At 43.5% G+C, this 11,524-nt stretch overlaps 1 protein-coding gene across 1 annotated transcript in view; it reads right to left on the reverse strand.

Annotated features, from left to right (window-relative positions):
- Positions 1 to 407: 407 nt before the first annotated feature.
- The window catches only part of LOC139314591 (interferon regulatory factor 4-like), a 23,325-nt gene continuing 12,208 nt past the window's right edge, over positions 408 to 11,524 (reverse strand). Inside the window, exons 4-8 of the mRNA XM_070940277.1 lie at positions 8,776 to 8,866; positions 6,424 to 6,540; positions 4,302 to 4,697; positions 3,260 to 3,378; positions 408 to 728 (exon numbers count right to left, since the gene is read on the reverse strand). Of these exons, the coding sequence (XP_070796378.1) occupies positions 561 to 728; positions 3,260 to 3,378; positions 4,302 to 4,697; positions 6,424 to 6,540; positions 8,776 to 8,866 (891 nt within the window). The 3' untranslated portion in view covers positions 408 to 560. The remainder of the gene's footprint in view (positions 729 to 3,259; positions 3,379 to 4,301; positions 4,698 to 6,423; positions 6,541 to 8,775; positions 8,867 to 11,524) is intronic.

The raw sequence follows: 11,524 nt of genomic DNA on the forward strand, positions 1-11,524 counted from the left end.
ATTCCATTCCATCTATTCTAATTATTTCAAATTCTATTCTATTCTATTCTGCATTTTATTCTATCCTGTTCTGCATTCTATTACATATATATATGTAATATTTCTTTATCAGCAAAATATAAATTTTTATATATATTTTTCTTACTTCTTCGTAGGGTTTATGTGTGTTTTTCTTCTAGCCAGGTGCTAGGTGTCAGAAAGGAAAAAAGCCCAGAACCGAGTAGATGTGATTCTACTGAGCTGGAGCTACAAAAAAAAAAACCTTGGCTACGTAGGGAAAACCTGGCTAGAAGAAAAACATATATATATATATATAATACACATTTTAAGAATGATAAGAATGAATATAAACTAATATAGAACAGAGGAAACATATATATATATATATATATCTGAACAAGGCTCACTCTCCCCCCTCATATTTTTGAATACAAATTTGCATATATTAAAAGAGCAACATCCAGGCCAAACACAGAGTCCTTCTTCCTACAAGATTTCAGCCCAGACCAGCCATGAATCCCTGAGAGAAGAGGCTGAATCTCGAGGGAGGGCTCCCGTGGTCAGGACTTCTCTTCCAGGTCAGCGGTGACATCCGGAGCAGGGCAAGAGGAAGAGAGCTGCTGCAGGATCTGGATGATCTTCTTGGGCGTCTTTGGAGGGCAGGTCCGAGAGCCCTGGAGATACCGCTGGGCGTGAAGGCAGAGATTGCGGGCAAACACCGGTTCCACCTAGAGAGCAAGTATTAAAGGGGGAGGGGACATTTGTCAAGAGTATGCACAGGTCTATCACGTGTATCAAACTAGGAGCAAGCCAACAGTCAACAGTGGTTTGTATCAAATAGTGGTTTTTATCTACCATAGGAATATAGGAATACTATACATACACATACTACCAGCAGTATCTAAATAAACAGCAATTACAGCAGGGAAGAAACTCGACGAACCAACCAACGTTCTAGCAGGGCCTCTTATTATTACAGAGGCTCTTAAAGGGATAACAGCCAAAAACACTGCTGACTCATTCCCTTCATTGCATCATCTGGTCAGCTCTCAAATTATCACCTTGACAACATTCCAGATGTATCCTCAAGCTTCTCCAAAGTGAGAGGAGGGCCCAGAAGTTGCATCTTACTAACGTGAAGATGATCAGGGGAGCCTCTCTAGAAAGCATGGTTATGGAGGAGAAGGAATCGAGAATGTTGACTAGGAATGAAGCTATCTAAGAAGAGATCTAGCAGAGGGAAATAGACATATCTCAAGGTTACATAGTTATGGAGTCCAAGAGGGACCTGGGAGTCTTAGTGGACAACCAGTTCAATAGGAGCCAGCAGTGTCTGGCGGCAGCCAAAAAAGCCAATGCAATCCTAAATTGCATTAACAGAGGGATACAATCAAGATCAAGAGAGGTACTAATACCACTCTATAAAGGCTTAGTAAGACCACACCTAGAGTCCGGCATCCAGTTTTGGTCACCACACTATAAAAAAAATATTGAGACTCTAGAAAGAGTGCAGAGAAGAGCAACCAAGATGATTAGGGGACTGGAGGCTGAAACATACAATGAACGGTTGCAGGAACTGGGCCTGGTTAGTCTAGTGAAGAGAAGGACCAGGGGAGACAGGATAGCAGTCTTCCAATATTTGAGGGGCTGCCCCAGAGAGGAGGGGGTCAACCTGTTTTCCAAAGCACCCAAAGGCCAGACAAGGAATAATGGATGGAAAGTAATCAAGGAGAGAAGCAACCTGGAATTAAGGAGAAACTTCCTGACAGTGAGAACAATTAACCTGTGGAACTGCTTGCCACCAGAAGTTGTGGGAGCTTCATCACTGGAGGCTTTCAAGAAGAGACCGGACTGGCATCTGTCAGAAATGGTGTAGGGTCTCCTGCTTGGGCGGGGGGTTGGACTAGATGACCTACAAGGTCCCTTCCAACTCTGTTAATCTGTTAGGTGCTCTCTGAGCTTGGTTGGTTGTTTCCAGAAGTTTCTGCAAAGAGGAAGAGATCTCCAAGGATATGCACGTTGTATGGTCTTCCTGGTGTTTCTTAGAAAAACACTTTCTGGAGACCTCCGTGCAACCAGAGCTCTTCTGTTGATATTGCAATGGCCCTCATCCCTGGCCAAAATTCCACATTGGACGAAACGATAAGGTAGTCCTCAACTTATGACCACAATTGAGCCAAAAACTTTGTCTAAGTGAGACACTTGCTAAGTGAGCTGTGTCCCATTTTACAATCTTTCTTGCCACAGTCCTTGAGTGAATCACTGCAATCAATAACACGGTTGTTAAGGAGATCACGTGACCCCGGGACACTGCGACCGTCATAAATTTGAACCAGTTGCCAAGCATCCGAGCTTTTATCAGATGATGTGATGCAACTGTTGTGTGAAAAATGGTCGTGAAGTCACTTTCTTCAGGCCATTTGAATGGTCACTAAATGAGTTGTTGTAAGTCGAGGACTACCTGAGGTCCACAACGTATGACCGCAATGGAACCTACTGCATTGATTGTTTGTTGTTACAGTTTTAAATTGGGTCATCCACGGGACCGACTCTATTTTACAACCTTTTTTTTTGATGGTCGTTAAGTGAATCACTATGGTGAACCCACTGTTTGCTAAGTGGTGATTTTGCTGAAAACCATTAAGGAAATGCTGATTGTTGTAAATCACAGTCATAAATGCAGGTTAGTAGTTGCGATCATGTGACTGCAGGGGGAGGGGCGGCCATCAGAACTTCGGAACTGGGTCAAAAGTCTCTTTTGGGACGGTCCGTTGTAACTTCAAATGGTTGCTAAGCATCTGGTTGCAAATCGAGGATTACCTACATAGAATTCCTTCCATGAAACGCTTGGTGGCCCATGAAACTAATCGCAAGACTTCGTGTCTTCCCATTGGCCAGCGGGCGCGAGCAGTAGCCAATCACTGCTTGAAAAATATGCTCCCTCCAGCCTGCTGGGAAGCGAGTTGTGCAGTAGAGAGAGAGAGAGAGGCCTGTTTTTTTGAGCCTCTCTTTCTCTCCAGCTCTGTATCCAGGAGGATCAGAGATTAAAAACGGGGTCATGGACATGTGTTAGATGTTTTCAAAACACAACTCATTGGATGGAGTTACTTAAACCCCGAATGTTCAGGGTCTGAGGATTAACTGGTCACTCCACTGACCCACTTTGATGTTTCTGCAATTCACAAACCCTCCATTAACCTGGTTAAGTCAGGAAAGATGGTGGCTCAATGGGACCCTTCGTGGTCGCCAAAATATTCACCTGGGCCGTAATGAACTTGTGGAGCTTCTGGTTGGGAACAGGCGGAAATTCTTCTCCAAAGCAGAGGTGGATCTGGTACTGCGGTAGCGGCTTTCCGTGTCTCAGGAAACCTCGTAACTCTGGGGGAAACACAAAAGAGTTTTTAAGGATTTTTCTTGATAAAAAACCTGAACATTTAATTAAATCGAAAAACGTGGACCTTTTTTTTTTGCGAGAAATGGAAAGAAATGAAATTTTCATTCTGGGAATTGATTAGAATTATATGGGAGCACAGGAATAATATAGACCAGTGATGGCTAACCTTCTTGCCGTCGGGTGCCAAAAGTGGGGGAAGCTTGGGGGGGTTCGCGTGCATGCCCACACCCATAATTCAATGCCCCCTCCGCCCCCCCGCACATGCATATGCAGCGTGACAGCAAAAAGGTGAGCTCGGTAGGCCCGTTTTTCGCTCTCCGCAGGCTCCAGAGTCTTTCTTGGAGCCTGGGGAGGGCAAAAACAGCCTTACACACACACACCCCGGATGCCCTCCGGAGGCTGGAAACGGCCCGCTTCTCAACTTCTGGTGGGCCCGGAAGGCCTGAAAATCAGCTGGCCAACCCGCACATGCACGCTGGAGCTGAGTTAGGGCAACGCTTGCGTGCCCACAGATATGGCTTCGCGTGCCACCTGTGGCACACGTGCCATAGGTTCGCCATCACGGATATAGACTAATATAGGACTCTTCAGAGTCCTATAGATGGCCTTGGCCCCCCAATTTCTGTAACCCCCCCCCCCTCACGCTAGCATTGCCATGAGCATCACAGGTGCCACAAGGACCCTACTGTCACAGCAAGCACCACGCACACAGTACCATCCCGTAACCGTGCTACTGTCACTGCGAGTGGTGCATGCGCGCAACCATCACACTCGCGGCCCCGTTCATGCACACACATGTATGCGTAAAGGCACTGCCCCCCTCCTTTGGGCCGCCAATCCAAAAAGGTTGAAGAACTCTGTTCTAACCTCCCCAAGCGAAACCTGAAGTGAGCAGATCGGGACTCACCCTGGAGGAATTGTTGCGTGTCCAACAGCCAATACGTTTTCTCTCTCTCCAGCTTGTTGGGCTGGTCCTTGTGGGGTGCCAGCGGCCCCTTCCAGTAAACCCGACTCTGGCACTGGCGTTTCATGAAGACTCCTTCTGGAGCTACCCAAAGGAGCACCCCACGATTCAAGTGGGGGAGCAACTTCTTCAAGACCCAGATGGCCTTGGGCCCCCAAGTTTTGCAGCTCAGGATATCCGGAGAAGGGAACTGGATTTCTTCCATGCCGCTTGGACCATACAGGTCATCGTTCTCTGCCACCACCGGCTGGTAGGTGATCCGGCAACCTTCTGCTACGCTTGTCATCATCTCTTTCACTAGCACATCGTGGTAGTAGAGGCGAACATGAAGGCAGCAATCTGGAAGGGGTTAAAAGGCCAGCGAGAATCAGAAATTGACACCATGATGTAGTTATGGAGTCTGTAAAGCCATATGACTCTTTGGGCTTGAAAGCAGAATCACAGAATTCTACGGCTGGAAGGGACCTTGGAGGTCTTCTAGTCCAGCCCCCTGCTCAAGGCAGGAGCCTTATACCATTCCAGTCAAATGGTATTGACCAGTCTGTTTTTTTTTTTTTTTTTGAAAGCCTCCAGTGATGGAGTACCCACAACTCTGGGAGTTAAGCCCTTCTGACGATTACAAGCAGTCCTCTATTTATGACAATTGAACCCAAAATTTATGTTGCTAAGCGAGACAGCTGTTAAGTTTTGTCCTATTTTACAAGCTTTCTTACCACAATTCTTAAGCAAATCCCTGCAGTTGTTAAGCTAGTAACATGGTTGTTAAGTGAATCTGGCCACTTAAGGGGATCACATGGCCCTGGGACACTGCAACCGTCATAAATGTAATTCATTGGTCAAGCATCTTGTTGTGGCCCATCAGCGGCCTGTGTAGCTCGTAGCTGATTCCGACAGCGAGGAGGCTGGTGTGGTGCTGCGCCAGCAGCCTGTGCAGCTGGCACTCGAGTCGGACAGTGAGGAGGCTGGAGAAGACGTGGTGCCAGAGGCGGGGATTCAGCCAGGGCCTTCAGACGCTCCCATAAGTGAAGAGGAAGAAGAGGAGGAGCCTCTTCTCGATGCATGGGCACGCAGAGCGGCCAAAAGGCAGGAGTGGCTCCTCTGGATGTGGTCTCCTCCAGAGTAAGGCTTGGGGCTAATTGGCGGCTCCCTTAGCCTATTTAAGGAGGAATGTCGACTGAAGCAATTTGCAGGGAACAACTTCGTTCACTCTCCTTCGTGTCCTGATCTTAGTTCTCTTCTCAGTTTCCTGCAAATTGCTTCTGGGCTTTCTGCCAACCATAGTAAGATTATGATTATTTATTCTTTGGATTCTTGCAGGCTGTTAAGAAAGTTAATTAACAGCCTTTATTTGAAAAAGACTGATTTAATTTAGTAAACTAAGGTTTGTTCAGACTTTGTGTGTGCTCCGTTCTTTGGGGTCCGTAGCTGGGGCAGAACAGATCTGAATTTTGATTATGTGACCATGGGAATGTTGAACACTTATGACCATTGCAACATCCCCATCGTCACATGGTCAAAATTCGGACGCTTGGCAACTGACTCATATTTATGACCATTGCAGTGTGAAAACTGGCTCCTCAGTCACTTTTCTCAGTGCCGTTGTAACTTTGAACCGTCACTAAATGAACGGTTGCAAGTTGAGGACTACCTTTTGCAAACATACATGCTCATCTAAGTTTTTAGTTCATCCTGAAGAAGGTCAGTTTTTGCGGCTACGAATGGTGGACAATGATCTGAAGGCATTTAATCAATTAACCAATCAGTGTTTTTACTGTTGCTAATTTTTTTGTAAACTGCTCCAGTTTACTTCCTTTATCCGAATGAAGAAGAAAATAAATAGTTCTTCGAATCAATTGCAATTCCTCTTTCTGTGTTTTGTTTTGCTTTCCCTGGTCAATGATATGGAACGACTTTGTGCCAGCCTTCCCAATCATACCTCTCTGTGCCTCCCATCCTAAAGCCAACCAGCCCCGACCCAGCTTAGCTTTTACAAGCTTAGGCTCTGGTCAACGAGGTGCTGAACAGGACGCGGCGAAGAAATTCTCAAAATCAACCCCTCTCCTACCTGAATTGATGCTTTTGCTGGGGACAAACTGTGAACTGGGACTAACAAAAGCCCGGTTTGGAAGCTGGTAGATCTGTGATGGAGCCCAAGTGTGGAAAAAACCTTTCACCTGGCACCCTGTGGAGCGGAGCACAACAAACGTTAAGAGTTGCTGGAATGACGTACTAATTGCATTTATCCACTTTGGCTGAATCCATTCTGGTGGGTTTGTAGAAAATCCTGAAGTAATTCCAGGAGCAGATTTTCCTGCCGGCTTCCCCAGAAAGTCATTGGGGAAGCCATTGGGGATTTTTTTTAGGATCCAAGCTTCGTTTCGCCAGATCGGCACAGGAGTTTCCTTCTGCCTCCTCCTTCCTAAGTACGGTAGCTCTTTTCTCTCCATCTGCTTAATGACCACATGGTTGCTTAATGACTGCAACTGGGTGAGCCAGGATTGTGGTCGTTGTGCAAAGAAGCCACGTGGGCATCTTATTTAACAACTGCTTGACTTAGCAACTGAGATTCTGGTCCCAATAAATCCAGAACTACCTATACTGTAAATCTCCAGAAAACAATTGTGATCCTGGAATACCCCACTTTGTTGGTGCACTATTGTTTTTGTTGTCCCACTCCATTATAGCATAGAAACCCACCCCAGATCAGACCTCATTAAACATACAATGCTGTTATTTTTATTTTTTTTTATTTATTTGAATCCCTCCTTGAGCCGTGGTGGCACAGTTGTTAAAGTACTGTATCGCAGGAGAATTCTGCCGCAAACTGCCAGCAGTTTGATCCTGACTGGCTCGAGGTTGACTCAGCCTTCCGTCCTTCCGAGGTGGGTAAAACGAGGACCCAGATTGTTGGGGGCAAGAGGCTGACTCTGTAAACAACTTAGAAAGGGCTGTAAACCACTGTGAAGCAGTATATAAGTCTAAGTGCTAGTGCTATTACTATTGCTATTGCTAGCTTCCTTCCTTCCTTCCTAGCTGTGGTGGTGCAGTGGCTAAAAGGCAGTATTGCAGGCTGACTCTGCCCACTGCCAGCAGTTCGATCCTGACCGGCTCCAGGTTGACTCAGCCTTCCATCCTTCCGAGGTAGGTAAAACGAGGACCCAGATTGTTGGGGGGCAAGAGGCTGACTCTGTAAACCGCTTAGAGAGGGCTGTAAAAGCACTGGAAACAGAGGCGGCCAGAATTGCTCTGGCGCAAATGTGGAAACAGATCAATATACCACCCGAAGAAATAGTAATTAAAAAGATCCTCGAATGTGCTGAAATGGATAAAACAACAATGGAGATTAAAGAAACAGATGATTCGGACTACTATAAAGTATGGAATAGATTCTATGCGTGGCTAGAAAATAGAAATCGAAACAAAAAATAAGACTGTAAATTGAAATTTGATTAATTGGAATCTAAGAGTATTGAATACTGGTAAGGATAAAATATTGACTATATTAATTAAATAGGATGTAAGTATATGTAACAATTTAGTTCATAAGAATGCTCAATATGCTTACACAAGAATAAGAGAATGATAAGATTGAATTTAAAAGTAAAGATAATTGTCGATGCAGAAAGTTGTAAAATATTATATAATGTTGTTATTATGTTTTGTATTTTAACGTTTGGTGTATGTGTAAGTTCTTTTTTTCTTTTTTCTTCTTCTATTTTTCTATTATGTTTTTGGTTTTAAAAATGTAAAATATTCAAAAATATGTAAAAATTATTATTTTTAAAAAAAAAAGCACTGGAAACGGTATATAATCTTTTAGTATTTATATATTCAATTTTAAATTGGTTTTAAAAGTTTGGGGTTTTAAATTTGTCGGGGCCAAAATTATTTAATTTGATTTTATTCTATTTTTAAATTTTGTATTGTATGTGTTTTTATTGTTTGGCTGTGCACCGCCCTGAGTCCTTCGGGAGTAGGGCGGTATAGAAATCTAATAAAATGAAAATGAAATGAAATGAAATATAAGTCTAAGTGCCATTGCTATTTGTACAAATAACTCAAAGCAATGCACTATCCTTATCATGATAGTGATAGAGCCGAGGTGGCGCAGTGGTTAGGGTGCAGTACTGCAGCTACTTCAGCTGACTGCTAGTTCAGCAGATCAGCAGATCAAATCTCACTGGCTCAAGGTTGACTCAGCCTTCCATCTTTCCAAGGTGGGTAAAATGAGGACCCAGATTGTTGGGAGCAATATGCTATTTAGTAGACTGTCTTTGGTGTAAACCGCCCAGAGTCCTTGGAGAGTGGGTGGCATAGAAATATGACTAATAAATATGAATAATAAATCATGTCCTCAAAATGGGTCTCCATAAATATTTCAATCAGAGATGCAGAGAAGCCCTTGCTTCCGCCTTACCTTGGAGGTCTCCACTCCTCAGCTTCTGTGGGAGCAGAGCACTCCCTGGCTCATTTTGCGTTTTCCCATCAGGCTCCGAAGATGGCTTGGCCTAGAAAGAAAGGAAATAAAAGTGGTTGAAATTGGGAAGAAGGCACCTAAATGCGTATTCTGGAATTTTGTGGTGGAGGGGAACAAGCTATTTTCCTGAGGACCAGACAAGGAATAACGGATGGAAACCGATCAAGGAGAGATTCAACCTGGAAATAAGGAGAAATTTTCCGACAGTGAGAGAACAATCAATCGATGGAAGAGAAGTTGCCTTCAGAAGTTGTGGGAGCTTCATCACTGGAGGCTTTCAAGAACAGACTGGACTGCCATCGGTCAGAAATGGTGTAAGGTCTCCTGCTTGGGCAGGGGGTTAGACTAGATGACCTACAAGGTCCCTTCCAACTCTGTTAATTTGTAAAGGATATTGAGACTCTAGAAAGAGTGCAGAGAAGAGCAACCAAGATGATGAGGGGACTGGAGGCTAAAACATAGGATGAACGGTTGCAGGAACTGGGCTTGGCTGGTCTAGTGAAGAGAAGGACCAGGGGAGACAGGAGAGCATCTTCCAATATTTGAGGGGCTGCCCCAGAGAGGAGGAAGGGGGTCAAGCTATTTTCCAAAGCACCTGAAGGCCAGACAAGGAATAATGGATGGAAACTGAACAAGGAGAGATTCAACCTAGAAATAAGGAGAAATTTTCCGACAGTGGGAACCATCAACCGATGGAAGAGAAGTTGCCTTCAGAAGTTGTGGGAGCTTCATCACTGGAGGCTTTCAAGAAGAGACTGGGCTGCCCTCTGTCAGAAATGGAGTAGGGTCTCCTGCTTGGCGGAGGTTGGACTAGATGACCTACAAGGTCCCTTCCAACTCTGTTCATCTGTAAACCTCGAGCAAGAGGGTGTTAAAAGCTTGGAGTCCTTATTGTGTTGAAAGCAATGGAGACATTCCTCTGCCTCATACCCCCTCCTCCCGGAATTCCTGAAGCCTGTCAATCCTCCTTCAACTTCAACCCTAGGCAAGAACGATCCATGACTCCATTGTAAGTGTGGGGTATAGTTTTACTAAAGTCAAGTGGAGTACAAGCAGTCCTTGACATGCGACCATAATTGAGCCCAACATTCATGTTGCTAAGCGAAACATTTTTTAAAATAGTTTTTAAAATTAGTTTATAATATAGCATACGAAGAAAATATAAAAGTAAATAGGAAGGAAAATAGGAAAGGGAAAAGTGAGGGGAAAGAAAAAGGGAAAAAGAAAAAAAAAAGGCACTGACTTCTGACTCCCTTTGATGCCGCATAATAAGGCATTAACTTCAAACCTCATCTTTTTACTTTTACATAATCGTATTAAGTAGCCATTTCTATAACAACAGATCTATCTCATCGGTAAACCCCAAAATCAAAGTTTCTCTTTTTTATCTTCCACTTCATATTTCATATTTCATCTCCATGTTTTATTATCTATCCATTGATAAAACAAATCCCATATCAAATAATATTGTTTATCTTCCTGTTCTCTAATTTCAAATGTCAATTTACTCATTTCAGCACAGTCCATCATTTTCTTAATAACTTCATCATCAGTAGGTATCTTCTCTCCTTTCCAATTTTTAGCAAATACAATTCTAGCCGCTGTTAAAACGTTCACAATTAAATATTGCAATTCTCTATTGTATGTCTCTGGTAAAATCCCTAATAAAAATATCTCTGGTTTAAAATCAATATGTCTCTTTTTAAAATCAATATGTCTCTTTATCATTTTTTCCAACCACATGTGTATCTTAGTCCAGTATCTCTTTGCTTCTGCACATGTCCACCACATATGGTAATAAGATAAAATATGTGAAGTTCTTTTTTATGAGAAATGAGCTTTTGTCATATATTGGTACTCTGAAGATGGGATTAAGCACAAAAGAATGTTAACCAATCGACACACTGTCTGTAATTGCTTGGAATGATGATGGTTTTGTTTTGTTTTTGTTTTAAAATAAAATAATTTTTTTTTAAAAAAATTCTCTTTTTTTTCTACCTCGAGCACAAAGTCCAGAAGAGGTTTCCAAGCAGAAATAAAAATATTTGTATTTTTTTCCCCCGCTAATCAAAGCAGTCAATTTAACCATCTCTGCTAATTCCATCAGTTTTTGCAGCCATTGTGGAGAATCGAGATGACCTTCACTAAGCGAAACATTTGTTCAGTGAGTTTTGACCCATTTTACTTTTTTCCCCCCACGGTCGTTAAGTGAATCATTGCAGCTGTAAAGTTAATAACCCGGTTGTTAAGTGAATCTGCCTTCCTCGTTGACTTGGCTCATTAAGAGGTCGCAAAAGGGGGTCAGGTGACCTGGGGACATTGCAACCGTCATAAATAGGAACCAGTTGCCAAGTGTTGACATTTTGGTCACGTGACTATGAGGATACTGCAATGGTCGTAAGTGTGAAAAATGCTCATGAGTCACTTTTTTCAGTGACGTGACCCATTCAACTTACAGTCACTAAATGAACTGTAAGTTGAGGACTGCCCATACAATAAGGCAAAGTCAGGTCTGAGGTTCCCATGCCAGTTTCCTAGTAAAATCCCCCCTGTTCCCCACAGCTGCCCCCCCCCCATTACTCCTCGTGTGTCCAATCATATCACGTGAAGGGTTAATACCACTTTATTTAAGGCCTTGGTAAGGCCACACTTGGAATTCTGCATCCAGTTTTGGTCGCCACGATGTAAA

This window comes from Pituophis catenifer, unplaced genomic scaffold, assembly GCF_029215685.1.
Source record: "Pituophis catenifer annectens isolate HBS135680 unplaced genomic scaffold, rPitCat1.0.hap2 SCAF_3, whole genome shotgun sequence".
Taxonomy (NCBI): Eukaryota; Metazoa; Chordata; class Lepidosauria; order Squamata; family Colubridae; genus Pituophis; species Pituophis catenifer.